General features: G+C 50.0%; 1 protein-coding gene across 1 annotated transcript; it reads left to right on the top strand.

Moving 5' to 3' along the window:
• Positions 1–1,317: 1,317 nt before the first annotated feature.
• Positions 1,318–14,778, top strand: LOC130033981 (sodium-dependent phosphate transport protein 2B-like). Its single transcript, XM_056125576.1, has 12 exons — positions 1,318–1,423; positions 1,512–1,640; positions 2,522–2,650; positions 3,488–3,631; positions 4,617–4,728; positions 7,602–7,797; positions 9,377–9,475; positions 9,859–9,979; positions 10,619–10,786; positions 11,664–11,780; positions 11,864–11,988; positions 14,230–14,778. The coding sequence occupies exons 1-12, from the start codon at positions 1,318–1,320 to the stop codon at positions 14,776–14,778; spliced, it is 1,995 nt and encodes a 664-aa protein (XP_055981551.1).
• The last annotated feature ends 1,362 nt before the right edge of the window (positions 14,779–16,140 follow it).

Here is a 16,140-nt window from a genome sequence, read left to right as displayed (position 1 = left end):
ATATTCCTAATATTTTAGTTCTTTTTTAAAAAACACAAATGAATGTTGAAACCATTTCAAATGTCAAATGTTTTTTCAATGCCTATGATCATGAGATTTTAAATCTTTGTGTGGATGTGATAAATGAACTAATTTACATATATTGAATCATCCTTGCATCTGTGAGATGAATCATATTTATGATCAATGATTTTCTTGAAGTTTTGCTGATTAGATTGGCCAGAGTTTTGTTAAGGATTTGTTTGGTGGCATCTATCATCACCATCATTTTTCTATTTTAGTTTAGTTCTTTTCTGAGTTATGGACAACCAGATTGGGTTAGATTGGGTTAACTGGGTTAATCTCAGTTAAATTCACCTGATAATGTGTTAGAGGCAGTACCCACCTATTCAATTAGAGGGTGGTTGAGAAGCCACCCTCTGAGGGCATTCTCTGAAGCTTGTATAGAATTCACTGGTGAGGTTATTTGTTTAGGCCTTTTGCTTTTAAGCAACTTTTAATTACCATTTTGATTTCTATAAGTGTTGCTAGCTTGGTTGTGGAAAGTTGTGTGAGTCTGATGCTTTATCCATTTGCCTAGGTTTGTTTGCTTAGTGGTAGAGGTGATCATAGAGCTCTCCATAATGTAGCCTCCTGTTTTTGTAGTATCTATCAATTATGACTTCACCATCCTCATTGTGTGTGTGTGTGTGTGCATACACGTATGTGTTGTGATTATTTTATGTGTATGTATGTGTTGTGTTGTGTTGTAATTCTTGAGCCACACCCAGGTCTGCTTAGGGCTTACTCTTGGCTCTGTGCTCAGGGATCATTCATAGCAGGGCTCAAAGGACCATAGGCAATGCTGGGGATCAAACTGGTGTCAGTCGCATGCAAGGCAATAACCATAACCTCTGCCCTATCCCTCCAGTCCCATTTCTGATTCTTTTTGTAGAACTTTCTTTCTGTTATTCTGGGGGAACCTAGTGAGGGGTTGTCAGAAGTATATAGCTATTCATTTATTACTTTCTGGTCTAATTTTTGGTTTGTTTGGGGGCTGTACATGAGCACCCAGAATGATCCCTAAGTATAGAACCAGGAGCATCGCTGAGTCTGGCCCCCAAACAAACAAATAAAAAATAAGTATGTTAGTGTTCGTTAGGCCCAGTCAGAGACAGAGAAAGGAAAGTTCAAGAAACCAATGAGGGTCAATAGTTCAAAGAGCCAGCATGCAAGCGTTGTGGGACCAGCGCCCAGAACAGAAATCCAAGGAGGGTCTGATTTTCAGACTTGAGCCTCTCCCCGCTGTCTCCTGATGCTTGATTCCACCCACAGACCATGGCTGTTCAGCCTGAGCTGCAGAATGCCCAGGCAAACCCCGGAACATACATCGAAGGGGGTCGCCAGCCCCCCATGTCGGAGAGAGGCAAGGAGTCCGACAAAAGTAAGTGTGGGGACACCTCCCCAGAGCTCCCGGGAGGGACCCCACAGAGGCCACCTGCCCTCATGGCCCCTGTCGCACGTTTGCCCAGATGACAGCGGGACCTGTGCCCCCAAGGGGGAGCTGCTGCCGTCCCACTCCACGGTGGCGCTCATCGAGGACACCGCCGACAACCCCTGGGACCTGCCCACACTGCAGGACACGGGGCTCAAGTGGTCAGGTATGAGGGGGACTGGGGCTGTGTTCTAATTCCCAGGGCTGGGGCTCCGTGTCACCCCCCGCCCCCCCCCCCCCCCCCCCCCGCCAGGAGACTCAGGCCCAGGCCCTGTGTGGGAACCCTGAGGTCTCTGGTTCTGCCTTTCATTCTTCGTTGTCTTCTGCCCCCCCTCCTTTAACCAGCTCTGGGGGACACAAGTGGGGACCCCTTTGTGCTGCCTGCTCCCCCATAGGGAGGCTGGAAGGCTGAGTAGAGGCGCAGTCTGAGAGCTCCTGGGATGGGCGGAGATGGGTCTCAGCAAGCCCAGGGAAGGCTCGGCTCGGAGTGAGTGGCTGTGGCCTGAGTACTTGGTCTGCAGGAGACCTGCCTAGATCCCCAGCATCGTCTGGTCCTCTAAGCAGGGCATGGGGGCAACATGGAACTGGGAGTAACCCCTGGGCACCACTGAGGTGAGGGTTGTCTGTGCATCCAGGCACAGGAGCCAGGAGCCCAAGGAGCCAGGCACCAGCACACCAGCAGGGGGACTCGGGTGGGACCCACCTGAGCGGGAAGTGGGGATCCAGCAGCCGAGGGTGCCCACCCCCAGGACCCGGAGGCCCGGGTGTGTGCTGAGGACAGTGGGTGGGGCCTTGGTGGGAGGCACACATGGGCCCTGGGGTGCTGGATGTTGCCGGGGCCTCTGAGCAGCGCCCAGGTCCCTGGGGTGCAGGGCTGCGTGTGCCCCCACAGTGGGCTCCCCTCTCCCTGCCCCACCTCAGCAGGAGTGCCACTGACCCCAGCCTTAGACGAACCCCACCTGGGCCCTGTGCTGGCAGTGGGGAGTGGTGGGGGCTGAAGTATCGCAGATGCTGAGTCTCCCTCCCTTCCTCCCTCCCTCCCTCCAGAGCGCAATGCCAGCGGGAAGCTGCTCTGTGTCCTCCAAGGCATTGGGAAGCTCGTCCTGCTGCTGGGATTCCTCTACTTGTTCGTGTGCTCCCTGGACGTCCTCAGCAGTGCCTTCCAGCTGCTGGGAGGTAGGAAGGAAAGGCCTGGGCTGGTGGGGGCGGGGAACGACGGTCACAGCTTACAGCTCATCAAGCCCCACCAGTGGCAGCCTTCTGGGATGCTTTAAGGTTGAAACCCCGTCCCCACATCACTGGGGAAGTCTATGGATCACTGGGGAGGATCACTGAGGAAGTCTTTCGGAGATGGTACACTTGGCCAGTGCTCAGGGCTTACTCCTGACTCTGTGCTGAGGGGTCAGTCCTGCTGGTTTTCTGGGAGACCAAATGGGGTGCCCAGGATTGAACCAGTTGTGCACAAGGCATGAGCCCTACACTGCTCTAGACCTGTACCTTTTTATTTATTTATTTATTTATTTATTTGCTTTTTGGGTCACACCCGGCGATGCACAGGGGTTCCTCCTGGCTCTGCACTCAGGAATTACTCCTGGCAGTGCTCAGGAAACCATATGAAGTGCTGGGAATCAAACCTGGGTCAGGTGCGTGCAAGGCAAACGCCCTATCGCTGTGCAACTGTTCCTGTACCCTGCACCTATTTTAGAGGAGAGAAAATGTAAACCCTTTAATATGGGTTTGAGTTGGCCAGAACGGCTTATTCCCAAGAAGGCTGGAGGGGGACTTCCTGTGGGAGGAATTGGGCAGAGGGAATGAGAGGCTGAGTTTTTGTGGGCAGGTGAGAGCTATGTCTGGATGGTACTATGTCAGCAGCAGGAGGAAGTATAAGAATATTCCATAGAACCCAGAGGGCAGGCGGGGCTCCCAGGCTGTCACTGGTCAGTCTTGCTATGACATGATCACTCCCCACTTACCTAGTCCCCACCCTATGACCCGGCTTTTTGTCTTTTTCAGGAAAGATGACCAAGAAGTTCCTCCATAACAACTCGATCGTGTCCAACCCTCTGGGAGGTCTGGGGATCGGGGTGCTGGTGACCGCCCTGATCCAGAGTTCCAGCACCTCCTCGTCCGTCATCATCAGCATGGTGGCCTCGTCATGTGAGTGCAGCTGCCCGGAGCCACCACATTCCAGGCCTTTCACACACCCTCAGGGAGCCGGGGATCGTGTCTGGTGAGGATGAATTCCGTCTCCACCTCAGGCTGAACATACACCCTGTGCATCTAGCTCTGCGCTTTCAGGAATGCTGCTCTCTTGTTAAGCAATGACTAGACACAGGTGTCTATTGTGTTTGATTGAAATGATTCTGCTTGAAAATACTAGATTTGGTTGTTGCAACTACATCAATGTGCCATCAATAATCAAAATAGACGAGAGGCCACTGTATTGAATAGTGCAGCTATTCAATGTGTGTCCATCGCTGCCCCGGGCGTCAGGAATAAAGATGCCATGTAAGCACATGACAGGTTGACTGTCGGGACAGCTGAACTTAAGGAGCTGATGTGCAAGTGTGAGGCTGTCCGATATTTGTTAGATTGGGAGGACCAGTTTGAAAGGGTCCATTTTCAGTCCAATCACATTTTAAGCAATAAACTAGAAACTTTTCTGGATCAAATTAGAAAAAAACATTACTTCCATTAAAAAAATTGACCTTCCTTCATCAGAACATTGTGGCTAAGTATTAATTTTCTAGGAAAGAAAATTGTATTGCCAGGATTTTGCCATTATAAATACTCAAGTCCTTAAATATAGTAGAGAGAGAGAGAGAGAGAGAGAGAGAGAGAGAGAGAGAGAGAGAGGGAGGGAGAGAGAGGGAGAGAGAGAGGAATTATAATGACATTTTAAAGGGTCTTGCACAGTCTGTGGATTCCCTGGAATTGCGTGATGGGACTGTGGGAGGTCCCTGGGCACAGTTCCATGGGCATCAGCCCACATGCCCATCAGCCCACATGCTCATCAGAGCCCAGTGGGGTTCAGCCACCCCGAGATGAGCAAGTGCTGCAAGAGAGGGAGACCTTCCTGCATGGGGCCACCAGCCAGGCTGCTCCCTCCTAACCTAATGCAGTCCCTGCCCTCCACCCTCAGTGCTGACCGTGCGGGCCGCCATCCCCATCGTCATGGGGGCCAACATTGGCGCCTCCATCACCAACACCATCGTGGCGCTCATGCAGGCCGGGGACCGCAATGAGTTCAGAAGGTAAGAGGCGCCGAACCCACCCAGGTCGGCCTAATTCCTTGGGTCAGTATGCTTTTTTGCTTTTTTTCCCCCGTTTGTTGGTTTGGTTTTTGGATCACACCCAGTGGTGCTCAGGGTTTACCCCTGGCTCTTCACTTAGGAATCACTCCTGGCAAGCTCAGGGGACCATATGGGATGCCTGGGATCAGATCAAACCTGGGTCAGTCGAGTGCAAGGCAAACGTCCTCCCTGCTGTGCTGTTGCTCCACCTCCCCCCCTCCCCCACACACATCCTCTGCCCTGTCCCAGCTCCTTGGATTTGGCCAGATTATGGGCTCCCTCTTCCCCTAGCCAGTGGGCTCTCACCAAGCCCTGCTGGAGCTCCCGAAAGGAGCCAGGGGGGAAGGAAGGCTGGAGATTCAACCCAGGCCCCATCTGCAGAGCTGGAATCCTGGGGCAACTGAAAGCTGCATTAACACCGCCAGGTAAGAGTTCAGAGAGCTGCCAGGAGCCAAGCTGGGCTCCCTCAGAACAGCACCAGTTGGAGGCTGACCTGAAGGGGATGAGGCTCCAACAAGGCCACTCAGTACAGGGGGTTCTGCCCCACGGAGAGTAGTGACAGCATCCACAGCCCCCACTGGGCCGCCCCACACAGTCCTCTGCCCCCGTCCTCACCCACATGCCCACAGAAGGTGAACCGTGCACCCTCACGGCTGTGGGGTCTGAGAATGGGGTGGTTGTAGAGAGGGAATCTTTTCCCCTCCAAGTGCTTGAAGTGAATAGCCAGCACCTCTCCCAGCCTCTCTTCTAACTCTCCTGGGCTTTCTCAGATTTGATTGAAGTATAACCAGTGTCCAGCCTCCCTGTGCCTCTGGGCTTGGTCCGCAGGCGTTATTCATAGCCAAGGGTCCAGGGGACATCAACTTCCTTCATTGGTGACTGGCAGCAGCAGAGGCCCTCATATCCTCTGACTGATGAGTCACCTTCACATCTCGTTTCAGCGGGCTATGTCTATAATAGTGCCTGTGATGGGGCCGGGCAGAGGTCAAAAGAGATAGTGCACAGATTTTTCAATGAAGGAGGCCCAGTTTGATCCCAGGCACCTCATGGTCTCTCCAGCACTGCCAGGGGTGACCCCCACACAAAAATCATGTTATAGGCATTTTACTTTGACGGATCTTCCCAGGAAACTGAGAAGAGGGGCCGAAGAGGTGGCGCAATGGACTGAGGTCATCCTCGGCAGGCAAAGCCTCATGGTTGATCCCAGGATCGCCCTGTCAACACAGGGAATGACACCCAAGCACTGAGCTGGCAGTAGTCCCTGAACACCCTCAGATTTTCCCCAGAACATAAATACCCAAGAAATTCAATGGATTTTTTTTTTCCTATTTTGATTCTTGTGCCACCATGGCTCTCCTCGGAGGCTTTGTATGAGGGACCATGAGGTTCTAGGGATCCGAGACCTCCTGCAGGCAAAATCACATGCTCTAGGGGCCAGAGAGGTAGGGCAGCAGGTAGGGTGCTTGCTTTGCCCACAGCCAACCCAGGGTTCAATCCCTGGCATCCCATAGGGTCCCCTGACCACTGCCAGGAAATGACTCCTGAATGTAGAGCCAGGAGTAACTCCTGAGAATCCCCACCTGTGGCCCCCAAACAAACAAACAAATAAAACAAACAAACAACCCCCGCCCCAAAAAAGTATCTCACATGTTATAGCCCATTGCCCTATCTGCTGGGCTCCTAAATAGATTTTTCTGTGCTTCATTTCACTCCTGTAAAAATGCAAAGCTCTTCAGTAGCACTGCTGAGTGTCTCAACAGGGAGTCCATCCAGGCTTCCCGATTTCAGACTGTGGTTTCTTTTCCCTCTTATGCTAATGTTTGCCCCTGGATAATCTCTGAAACACAAACATAACAATCAATTAAGGTTCCTGCATGTTGGGACATTACTGATGTAGCTCACATTCTATTAGAATATTGAAACAAACTGCTTTCAGGGCTGGCTTTGGTTACAATTAGTTGGGATTACATCTTTATTGATTCCCAGAACCATTACCATATCAGACATCTCTAAGACTCTTCAAACATTTTACCAAACTGAAGAAATATTTGCAATCACTTGTATAAAACTACCTAAATCACCATATCTAGGGAAAATGAGATATTTAAAAAAATAGGTAACAGGAAAGGTAAAAATTTGTACTTACAAATAGGGATTGCAAATTAAACTCTCTTACTATTAGCATGATTAAAACATTTTCCCTTAGATATTTATTAGTTTCCATTTGTTCGTGCTCTTGTCCTATTTTGATTGGAAATTTTTTTATATACACTTTTGTTTTGGCTTTCTCCTTTTTCTCTTTATTTTTGATTTTAGGGCCACACCCAGTGATGGTTGGGGAGTTATTATTGTTATTATTATTAATATTTATCAAATCACCATGAGATACACAGTTACAAAGTTGTTCATGATTGAGTTTCAGTCATACAATGTTCTGACTCCCATCCCTTCACCAGTGTACATTTCCCACTGCCCATCAACAACACCCACTCAGGAGATTGTCCTAAGAATCACCCTTTGTTGGGCCAAAGGTACAATGTAGAGGTTAAGGAACTTGCCTGGCCTGTGGCCACTTCAGTTCTATCTCTAGCATCACAATATGATCCCTGAGCATTGTCAGGGGTTACTCCTAAGCACAAAGATAGAAATTAACCCTGAGTACCACCAGGTGTGGTCCAAGACCCCATCTTTAGCTTGGACATGGGAGTGGCACATATGCCGGTCCTCACAGTGGTGACACTGGGCAGTGGATACAGTAATGTGCCACTGGGGCCTGTGCCCTCTGGCCCATTGACTCACCTGGATGTTGGGCTGGGCTGGGCTCCCCGCTCTAGGGCTTTTGCAGGGGCCACCCTTGATGACTTCTTCAGCTGCCTCACTGTGCTGGTGCTCCTGCCCCTGGAGGTCACCACCCATTCCCTGGAGATGCTGGCCCACCTGGTGCTCAATACCTTCCCCTTCAGGATTGGAAGAGATACCCCAAGTCTCCTGAAAGTCATCACAGAGCCCTTCACGAAGCTCATCATCCAGGTAGCCCGGCTCGATTCAGAGCAGGAAGCCTCCTCATACCCTTGCTTGCCCTGTTCCCCTACTTGGTGGACCAAAAATAATAGAGGGGAAGACCCCCTGGGAACTACTCACTGGATCTCTCTGAAAAAGGCCCAGAGACAGAACTTGTAGGGATATCTGACAGAGTAGATGACTTTAGTTTGTTTCTTCTTTTTTTTTGACTTTTTTAGGTCACACCCAGAGATGCTCAGGGGATACTCTTGGCTCTGGGGATACTAAGGAGCTACTCCTGACAGTGCTCAGGGGACCATATGGGATGCCGGGGATCGAACCCTGGTCAGCCCTGCTCACTGTACTATCACTACAGCCCCTAAGTAGAAGACTTTTGTTTTTGTTTTCTTGACTTCAACACATGCCATCTTTATTGGGAGAGGGAACAGTACATGGCAGTGCTTCCAAGGACTCCACGGTGAACCTGGGGCAACTTTGTTCCCACTGGTCACTGACAAGGATGATCTCACTCCTACCCAGAGTAGATGGGAGCTTCCCTCTCCTTTTAAGGGTCCTCTGAAGCCACTGGTCACCAGCATCTATTCTCACTGGGACCAGTGAATGCTGGGGAGATAGCTTAACAGACTGGAACACATGCTGGAGGCAAGAGCCCTAACCACTGCACTACCACTGAGCTTGGAGCACGGGTTGGGCATGCAGGAGACACAGGTTTGGTCCCTAGCACTGCATTGTCTCCAAGCACTGCAGGAGTGACTGAGTCGAGAGTAGCCCTTGAACACTATTGGGTATGGCCCACACAACCAAAAAGACATTGATTGGGCTGAGGAGAGAATACTGGATGAAAGGTGTGTGTATTGCACGTGACCAACTCGGGTTCAGTCCCCAGCACCACAGGTGATCCCCAAACAACACCAGTGTCACTCCTAAGAACTGGGCCAGGAATAGATGCTAAGCATGCTTGAGCATGGCCTACCTAAATTCCTCCAAATTAATTAACCTTATTTAATCAATGAAAAAAGATTTGGTAAGGGCTGGAGCTATAGTACGATGGGTAGAGTGTTTGCCTTGGACACAGTCGACCTGGGTTCAATCCTCGGCATCCCATATGGTCCTCTGAGCACTACCAGGAGTAATTCCTGAGTGCAGAGCCAGGAGTAATCCCTGAGCACCACCAGGTGTGACCTGAAAAGCAAAAACAAGAAAGCAAACAAAAATATTTGGTGAGTTTTGGCATGGGAGAAGGAAATCCTGGTACTGGACAACCTGGTTTTCTCTGTTGTAAAGTGGTCCATGGAAGCTGCACCACATACGCTCTTATGTATTGGATTTTGTTCATACAATAATTTGTTTATGGGGGACTGGAGTGACAGCACATCACCAGGTGTGACCCAAAAAGCAAAAACAAAAAAAAAATTTGTTTATTTGTCAAGTCCTTGCTAAAGGGTAGGAGGCATGATCCACCCTGGAAGTGCAGCTGGAGGGGCCTGGCTCATTGCCAGGGGAGTTCAAAGTCAGGTTCATAATCTCAGTGTCTGAACCAGCAGCTCTCCCTCATCAGCCCTGCACCTCTCCTGTTTTCCTCTTTCAGCTGGATAAAAACGTTGTCAACAAATTGGCATTGGATGATGATGAAGAAACCCCAAACAAGAGTCTCATCAAGATTTGGTGCAAAACAATTATCAACACGGTACATTTGTAAGAATATTGCTGGAGAAGGGAACATTTGTATCTGTACTCTAGGCAAATCTTCAGAGAGAAGGGGTGAGGAAAGAAAAGGGGGAATAGCTAAAAATACAAATACAAGGAAGAGCCTTAAGGTGTATTCTTGCATGTTGAATGCGAGGAAATGCATGGGACACAGAGAAGAGTAGAACGTACTAAAGTTCTGAGTGTCATTGCTGCCTTTTCATTATTGGTTGGTCTCGTGGCATAACTTTGGCTGCTTCTCTGCATTGTTGGAGGTATCAGGTGTATAGATACAGTGTGGGCATCTCTCTCTGCCCCACACGGTGCCCAGTGCTCTCATCGAGACTGAGGACTGGTATGTCCTATCTCTCATGTACACTCTAGACCCAGATGAATGTCACTGTGCCCTCACCTAAGAACTGCACCTCCCCTGACCTCTGTTGGACTGATGGTTCTCGTACCTGGACCCTTCAGAATGTGGACTACCAGGAGAACATCGAAAAATGTGAGTGGAACTGAACATCAGTCACTGGGAAACGTCTCTGGTGTGTCTGCTTTTTCTCCTTTTCAGCCCTGCACCTTCATTAGCTCTGAGCAAAAGACCTTCAGGGTCCTGGTATAGTAACCACTCAGAATCCAGAGAACTCACCATTCCTGTAGCCCAGTGACAGATCCAGTGGCACAGCCACGAGTTGATGGAGTCTGGTGGGGACGCCCAGGTGTTTGGAAGACGAGGAGTTTCAGAATGAGCAACACTCTTCTCTGACTTGGTCACCATTCTCCGCTTTGTCCCCAAGACCCTTTGTTGTCATTATCCTCAAGGCCATGAGTGAGGCACAGCACAGGCTTCAGAGGCAGGTCAGCTGGGCGGGAGGCCTGGCTCTGCCCCTGCCTAGCCTGTGACTTCTTCAGGGATTTCACTTCATCTCCAGCCTCTGGGGCTGCCCCAGAGAACAGCCTCGGGGCTGCCTTCATATTCAAGGGAGTCTGGGATGCGGCCTGTCTTCTGGGTAGCCGCGGGTCTAGCTCATAAGCAGGATTTACTACAAGGGAGCACCAATTACCCAACGGTGTTGGGGATAAGTAACTATATGGCCTTGGGTTGCTCTTTGTCCCCTAACAAGGCCTCTCGTGATCTCCTCAGGTCAGCACATCTTTGTGAATTTCAACCTCCCGGATCTGGCTGTGGGCATCATCTTGGTGATTGTCTCCCTGCTGGTCCTCTGTGGCTGCCTCATCATGATTGTCAAGCTCCTGGGCTCCGTGCTCAAGGGGCAGGTGGCTGTTGTTATCAAGAAGACCCTCAACACTGGTAGGTGCGGTGTCACCTGTGTCATTGCATCATCTACTGAATTACTATGGAAGAGCCAGGTAGAGGCTCAGAGGAATCTTATATCCAGTAGTTTTGCAGACTGGAGGAACAGTATGAAGGTGTCACTCGGGTTGGGTGCATTTGCAAACCTGCTTCCTGGTTTACAGATGCCCACAGCAGAGAGAAAGCAAACGTTCTCTTGTATTATCAGGACACTAATGCATTTACGAGGGTCCTGCTGCATGACCTAATTACCCAAAGGCCCAAGTCCTCCAATTATCACACCAGGAGGATTTCAGTGTAGGAAATTTGAAAGAAAACAAATTTTCAGTTTGTAAAAAGTGGGCTTAATATGCTTAGTTTCTGACAGTTAGTGAATATGTAGTTTTGTCTTTACATCACCTGGCCCTTGGTTCTGTCATCTCAATATGGAAGGTACTGTGATTTTAAATATTCTGAAGGGCTGGGAGATTGGATAGGCATAAGAGCATATACCTAGCATGTACTGAACCTCAGTTTAACCCTGGTTCAAGCCCTGCTACAATGCCCCACTTCACCCCAAGACTTGCTGGGTATAGCCTTGGAATTCCTGACCCTCGAGCACCTCCAGGTACGGTTCTGGTGTTCTTAGCGCCAGAGTCAGAGCAGCAACACCTCCTCAGGACTTCACATTGGCCCAGTTTCCTGAGAATCACCGGGAAAGGATGTTGGGGGTCCTTGAGCATGCCTTGGGTGTTCAAAAAAAAAAGGCTAATTTTCAGTTGCAGAGTATGGTGTGGGGTGGGTCACACCTACCCCACTCAGGCTGTGCCTCCTCGGTCCTTACAGGTGCCATCTGGGCTCTATCCCACACTTTCTCTTGTCTTCTGTCCTTCAGATTTGCCCTTTCCCTTTGGCTGGCTGACTGGCTACCTGGCCATCCTTGTGGGGGCGGGTATGACCTTCATTGTGCAGAGCAGCTTCGTGTTCACATCTGCCATAAACCCACTGATTGGTAAGTGTCCCTTTGGCCACCACTGCAGTCCCCATCATTCCCTGCCATTGGTGCTCTGGATTCTGTATTTCTCCCTCCCCCAGGACTCGGTGTGATCTCCATTGAGAGGGCATATCCACTCACCCTGGGCTCCAGCATCTCCGCCACCACCACGGCCATCTTGGCTGCCCTGGCCAGCCCAGGCAACACTCTGAGGAGCTCGCTCCAGGTAAGAGGGTGCCGCGTGGGGAGGGGTCTGTGGGAGCAGGGAATACAGTCCATCAGTGGTCATATAGGTAGATAGTGTCAGACAAGAGATACATTCTCTCTGGCACGTCCAAAGCTGATATGAAGGGATGCAGGTTTGAGAACAGCCAGCACCTTCTTGTTAGACAAGTAGATAGGGTCTCAGTTGCAGGGATGTCAGCACAGGCAAGGTAGCACTTGATGGAGAAATAATGCATTTCCAGGAACGATAGACGCCACTTTCTGTCTCCTCATATCACTCTTAGGGGACGTTGGATGGATCTGGGAAGGCCATTTGTCAGTATTGCAGGAAGAACCAGAGGGTCCTTCCTTGCGTAAAACAGTTAAGTGTGCTCCAGCAAGAGGGACCTTGGTCTTGTATCTTATGCCACCGTTTCCATGCATTGTGCCTTAACCTTTGAGAAACAGTTTCCTCTGTTGACAAATAAGACTCACAATCCCTACTTCATAAGGAATATTATAAAGATCTCATGAGGACATCTAAAGTTTGATTCTTCAAAGAGCTACAGTATGTGAAAAGAGTATAAATAGGAGTGACAAATGTATCATAAGTTTTCTAATAGTCACATATTAAAATGTGGAAAGAGGGGCCAGAGTGATAGTGCAGTGCGAAGGTCTCGCCTTACATGGGGCAGACCTGAATTCTTTTCTTTCTTTCTTTTTTTTTTTTGCTTTTTGGGTCACACCCAGCAATGCACAGGGGTTACTCCTGGTTCATACACTCAGGAATTACTCCTGGCAGTGCTGGGGGGACCATATGGGATGCTGGGAATCGAACCTGGGTCGGGCCACGTGCAAGGCAAACGCCCTACCTGCTGTGCTATCACTCCAGCCCCCCAGACCTGAGTTCCATCCCCACATCCCCAACATCCTCTAGGGTCACCTGAGCACCACTAGGCATAAGCCCTGAGCACAGAGCCAGGAATAAGCCCTGAGCACTGTTGCATGTGGCCCCCAAATAACAACAATAAAAACAACAACAATAATAAGTTGAAAGAAACAGATATCTTCCATCCTTCCACTGGTAATGTCTGTGTTATTATAGCTTATAACTGATATTAAAATGATATGGTATTTCACAACCTTTTTTTGACTGTCTTTGAAACTCCGAGCACATTTTGCACTTACCTCTCAATACAGAGCCCTGAGCCTCCTGGTCGACCAGCAGTCCGTCGTGGACACAGGTCTCACGTTCCAGTGCCTATTTCCAGTTCTCAGCTGGTGCAGGGGACTGGCTGCTAAGGAATTAGATAGGATGCACCAACTTCCTATCATGATCTCTGGTACATGGCAGGCACACAGAGAAAAACGGTGAAGTGTGCGACCTCTAAAGGCAAGCAACTGAAACCCAGCTGCAGCAGGTCCTATCAATATGACTTCCAGAAAACATCCCTTAACCTGCTGTTCCAATTTCCTTTCACATCAAATGGCGACGATAGGGGTGGGCATTTCGTAGGATATTTTTGGTTGATTGGAGTAGCCCAAAGAAAGTATGTAGGGTAGTTTTAACCTTCAAACAGACACTATCCTCTTGTGGTTCATCAATTTGCTTGCGTGGGCCCAGTAACATCTCCATTTTGAGACTTGTTGTTACTGTGTTTGGCATATTGAATCCATCACGGGTAGCTTGCCAGGCATTGCTGTGTGGGCAAGATACTCTCAGTAGCTTGCCGGACTCTCCAAGAGGGGCGAAGAAATCAAACCTGGCTCAGCCGGGCTGGCTGCGCTCAAGGCAAATGCCCTTCCGCTGTGCTATCGCTCCAACACCAGTTTTTACCTTACAAATTAAAATTATACAATCTGGGGTGGACTCTTTGTTTTTGTTTAACATTGGGGATGCTCTTCCTGGCTCTCCCACCTCCCTAGAAATGGGCCCATGAGTCAGCAGCCACACTGTGCGCGCCTTTCTTCTGCCCACCAGCTCTTACCTGCTCCTACCTGCTGGGAGTAAGCGGCACTAGGATCCTGGGCTGCTCAGGCACATTCATGAAGTTCATGTGTGAAATTGTGTCTTTCCAGAGAATATCAGGCCCTGGAGATGGGGATGTAATAAAGCTAATGCTGGCCCTAGGGACATAGTGGGTCCTCTGGGCTGGACTGGGCTGAAAGGAGGACAGTGATGCTGCGACAGGTATACCTTGTGGGTGACCTCCTTGTACCCCCACAGCCCCACTCACCCTTCCCCCTCTGTGTTGTGTTGCAGATTGCCCTGTGCCACTTTTTCTTCAACATCTCTGGCCTCTTGCTGTGGTACCCCATCCCCTTCACCCGCCTGCCCATCCACCTGGCCAAGGGGCTGGGCAACATCTCCGCCCAGTACCGCTGGTTTGCTGTCGTCTACATCATCGTCTTCTTCTTCCTGACTCCGCTGGCCGTGTTTGGGCTCTCGCTGGCAGGCTGGCAGGTGCTGGTGGCCGTGGGGGTGCCCATCATCTTTGTGATTGTGCTGGCCGTGTTCATCGGGCTCCTGCAGTCCCGCTGCCCGGGGCTCCTGCCCAAGAAGCTCCAGAACTGGGACTTTCTACCCCTGTGGCTGCACTCGCTGAAGCCCTGGGATGAGGTGGTCTCCAGGCTCATCAGCTGCTTCCAGAAACGTGGCGACAGGCGTGGCAGGAATCTGGAGGAGGTGCAGAAAGAGCCCATGAGAGCCCTAGAGGCCTTTGATGACTTTTCCGTAGACCAAGGGGCCCGAGCCAGGTTCTCCACTTTCCACATGGATGCCCAGAACACGAGTGTTGTTGTGTTCTTGTAGGGGCTGCCTTGGTCACTAGGGACAGTATCCATGTTCCTCTTCTGCCCGTCTCTCCCCTTAACAGGGATTTGTTCCCCACTGAGAAGCGGGGCTGACATCAGCCCTGACTCACCCTTAGCTTAGACAATCATCCTGCCTGGTGCTTTGACGGCATCCCCCCACACAGGGTAGTGCAGAGTCACCCGGGAGAGGATTCAACAGGGACAATGACCGGAGGGATGGTCACACCCACCGGCAGGCAACTGAAATGGCCAATGGGACCTAGGTTCAGTTTCAGGCTACTATTTTTCTGAAAAAAAAAAAAAAAAAAAAAGGCCTCAAGGCAGGGTTTGTCAAACTTTCTCAAAGGTACATGTTTATATGTACGTATGTATCCAGACACATGTACTTTTCTTTGTTGTGATCAAACTGACGTTTCTTTCTCCAAAGACTCACTTCACCCAGAATAGCTGCTCCGAGGGGTCCTGGATCCAGCCCAGCCCAGATCAAGGGGAATTGTGTGACCTGTTGGGAGACTTGGAGAAGGCCCTTTCTGCCTCTCAGTGCTCCCCAAATCCCTTGGGAGGGCTCCCCACCTAGGCAGCTATAGCTAGTTCAATCAGTTCACCTACCAAGTTCTTGCTTACAGAATGAGCTCAAAGTTCAGGTCAGGATATGTTTGGTCTCATCTGTGGCCGTGTGTCCCTACGAATAGTCGTCCTGTTCTGGGGCAGGGTAGGAGGATGAGAGCGAGGCAATGGAAACCTTGTCAGATGGTTCGTGTGCTAAAGGGACCAGGGTTCTTCTTCGCGTGGACACTAGAAGCTAAATGGACATTTGTGACAAAGCCTAGGCTTGCACTCCACCTCATCCCTGTTGAGTTGAGTGGGATAAGATGCAGACTCTCTGACTTTCTTATGTTTCCGTCACCTGGAATCCCAGGAGCATCTGAACACGGAACAGGTTTACATTCTCTCTGTGCCAGACGACCATCTTATTGAGATTTGGAAGTTAGCTTCCAGATGTAGATATGCTTACTGACCTTTCCACCCAACCATCTGCCACATATCCGGCCCTCCTGCCTTCCACCTCCCCTTCCTTCCATCCATCACTCTATCCATCCTTCCCTTCTATCTATCCCATCCATTCCTCTCTCTTTCCAGCCACCATTATTTTATCCATTCATCTATTCACCCCTGCCCCTCTTAGATCTATCCTATCCATCTATTCATCCACAATCATCATCCCATTCGTCCGCTCATCCATTTATTGATCCTGTTAAGCCTGAATCTCTTTCTAAACTTACTTCCACATCCCCCTGCATGAATAGACTATGGTTTACTCTTCTCAGTACGTTTACTAAGCTCCAGGTAGTAGAAACTA

Source organism: Sorex fumeus, unplaced genomic scaffold (assembly GCF_029834395.1).
Source record: "Sorex fumeus unplaced genomic scaffold, SorFum_2.1 ptg000055l, whole genome shotgun sequence".
NCBI classification, from domain to species: domain Eukaryota; kingdom Metazoa; phylum Chordata; class Mammalia; order Eulipotyphla; family Soricidae; genus Sorex; species Sorex fumeus.
This window is presented reverse-complemented; position numbering and strand designations above follow the sequence as displayed.